Source organism: Stegastes partitus, unplaced genomic scaffold (genome assembly GCF_000690725.1).
Source record: "Stegastes partitus isolate 25-593 unplaced genomic scaffold, Stegastes_partitus-1.0.2 Scaffold532, whole genome shotgun sequence".
Classification (NCBI taxonomy): domain Eukaryota; kingdom Metazoa; phylum Chordata; class Actinopteri; family Pomacentridae; genus Stegastes; species Stegastes partitus.
The window spans coordinates 256,630-259,695 of NW_007578263.1; the positions used below are offsets into that span (position 1 = coordinate 256,630).

General features: G+C 52.1%; 1 protein-coding gene across 1 annotated transcript; it reads right to left on the reverse strand.

Moving 5' to 3' along the window:
* Positions 1-414: 414 nt before the first annotated feature.
* pou4f3 (POU class 4 homeobox 3) lies at positions 415-1,864 on the reverse strand. The gene is made up of 2 exons (XM_008287973.1): positions 1,742-1,864; positions 415-1,353 (listed from the first exon to the last, which is right to left on the reverse strand). The coding sequence occupies exons 1-2, from the start codon at positions 1,862-1,864 to the stop codon at positions 415-417; spliced, it is 1,062 nt and encodes a 353-aa protein (XP_008286195.1).
* Between the last annotated feature and the right edge of the window lie 1,202 nt (positions 1,865-3,066).

Genomic DNA, 3,066 nt, shown 5'->3' on the forward strand with positions numbered 1-3,066 from the left:
AGAGTCTATCTTCACATAGCATCATTTAAATCCTCAGCCCATGAATGTAGCCTCTAAACTCCTTTTTTTTATAGATTAAAAAAATGAGTTCATATCCCTGAATGTGACAAATTGTCAGGGTGAAAATGCTGAGAATTAGTGTGTGCAAGATACATAATCAACAACATCAAAATCACCCTCCTCACAGATCTATACCACATTTAATAAAATCGAAAAAAAAAAGTGCAACAATGAAGAGTGAGTGACACGAAATGAAAAATTAAGGTTAAAGTCTTTTTTTTTTTTCTATTTGGAGACAATCCCGGATGAGACGTGAAGAGCTGTTGATAAATCCCTGTTAGTTAGGCTACTTAGGCTATTATTAATCACTCGATCAAAAATGTAGTAGGCTATTTTATTCATGATGTGTGAACCTCAGTGCACCGCAGAGTATTTCATTCGTTTCTGTTTTTGCCGCTGGTTGCAGAACCACACTCGAACCACATTCTTTTTCAGGTCCAGTTTTTCCGCGATGGCTGCGATTTTTTCCGAGGAGGGCCGCGGCTGGATGGCAAAGTAAGCCTCCAAAGAGCGCTTCTCCGGCGCGGCGATGGAAGTGCGCTTTCTTTTCCTCTCGTTCCCGTTGAAAAGGTCCGGCTTACTGCTTTTCTCCCGGTATGCAGCCTCGGCTTCCTCCAGCCAGGCCTGGAGAACCGGCTTGAGAGCGATCATGTTGTTGTGGGACAAGGTGAGGGACTCGAACCTGCAGATGGTGCTCTGGCTCAAGGAGCCCACTCCGGGGATCTTGAGGTTGGCCAGCGCCGACCCGACGTCCGCCTGGGTCACGCCGAGTTTGATCCTCCGCTGTTTGAAGCGCTCGGCGAAGGCTTCCAGCTCCCTGGGATCCGACTCCACGTCGTTGACGCACGCCATGCCGCCGTGCACCGACAGGGAGTGAGGGTGGGCCATGTTGGCCATCGCCTGGTGCAGCTGCCCCATGGTCTGCAGGTGGTGGTGAGGGTGCTGGTGGTGGTGCGCCGTCGTGGTCATCCCCGGAGGCTCCGGAGCACCCATCCCGGTGACGGCCAGGCTGGTGGAGAGGTGGTCCAGGAGGTCCCCGGCCTCCAGGGTCTGTCCGAGGTGGTGGTGGTGGTGATGGTGGGAGGCGATGGTGGAGGGAACGTGGGAGATGGGCACGGTGGTGGAGGAAGAAGAGGAGGCTGAAGTGCAGGGGACACTGCTCATGGTATGGTAAGTCACGTCTGGTTTGAACGGGTGACTCTTGCCGTGAGAGACAATGCTGTCAGCAGCCGCCAGAGCCTCTGCCCGTGCCAGCAGGCTCTCATCAAAGCCTCCGAATATATTGCCCTGCAGCTGCAAGCAAGAGTGCGCATACTGGAGTCAGTGGGGAATTCTGTCAGGCAGCTCTCAGGATCTAAAAAACATTTTCCAAAGGCAAGCAGCGCCGAGGAGAGGAGAGAACCCTCCTCAAAGCGCAGGTCATAAAAATTAATATGAAAGCAAGAGCATTGCTTGAATAGACATGTGGATGAGAGAGGGGGGGAGGAGAGGAGGGGGGGTGTTGGGAGGTGGGGGAGAGAGAGGGGGGGACACAGACAGAGCAGAGAGAGAGAGAGGGAGAGATAGCGGATAGAACAAAGTCCTGTCAAATCAACTTTACAGACATTTCCAGTGTGATATTTTTCCCTCCTCTCACCCCGCCACACTCCAGCCACATTCTCCCCCCTCGACCTGAACGTACCTGCGGGGCGGGCAGACAGACTCTGCGCATGCCCTCCGAGCCTGAGTGCAGGCCGGGATACTTGGGCTCGTGCAGAGCCGGGTGCATGGAGAAATGCTGCTTGCCGTTCATGGTCATCATCATCCTCCATGCAAGCACCTCTCACGCAGTGTGGCCCCTGACATGAAAGGCGGGCAGCGGACAGCCACAGAGCTCCTTTGCGCTCCTTCACCAGACTGAGCTGTTAACAGCAGGCAGCGCCTCCCGGCATCCCTCGCTCCCTCTTCCTCCCCTCCTCCTCCTTTTTCAGCCTCCCTCGTCCTCCTCCTCCTTCCCTCCCACCTGCTCCTCTGCTCAACTTACAAGTTGCGAAAATTGTGGCCTCTGTGCGCAAGCGTCGAAAAATAAACTCAACCAAAATCACTATTTCAAAAGGGGGTTCATCAACAGATTGAACAATTTCCCCCCCATTTTGGATGAAATTTGTGTCTTTTTTTTATTCAGGGATATCAACATTCTTTATCACATCAACTCCTATAACTTGTATAACATCATTTCTGTTGAAAGGAAGGCGGTCTGAGGGCAGGTTTTACGCACAGCTCGTCTCAGGATGTGGTCAAATGTTAACAAAGTACAAGCTGGCATGCAGAGTGAGAGGCTTTGCACAGCCAACTCCATTAGGACATATATTATACAGCATTGGGGGTTAGTTTAGTGTGACAAAAATGGCACCATGACCTCTGTGTTCTAATGATTTCAGCACCACGGACAGCGCAGCACCGCGCAGCAGCGTTAAACAATGAACCAGATGGATGGATGTGTGGACAAAAGAAGACTAGTTCTGGCCCTACATGCTCCAAACTGTATCTAAGGCCTGCAGATTGCTGACCAGTTGACCCGACATCCTTGGCCCATGTGAACGCCCATTCTTGGGGCTGCTTTACAGACTTCTCATGTGGCCGCCTGGTTAAAACTCATGAGGCCGCGGTGGACGGGCCGAAAGAGGAGCCAGGCGGACAGAGGCGGGCTGATGACACAGTGGGTCCATCCGATCCTGCCGGCCGCCTCTCTGGTTCCCGCAGACTTTGAATAATTTAGCAGCGCGGTGGCAGGCATCCATTACCACGCTGGCATGTTCTTATTCATTACGCAGATTAAAACAGCCAAGATCTTTTCTCACCATGCGAACCTGTTGCAGCCAAACGTTCAGACCTGCACAGGAGAGAAAGCAAAGACACAGGCCTGTGGGCCTTAACTCGGATTTGTGCACGTTGCAGCCACATCACCCAGCACAGACTGATGATTTAAAGATCCTCTCCAGGATTGTTTAAACACATGCAAAACGC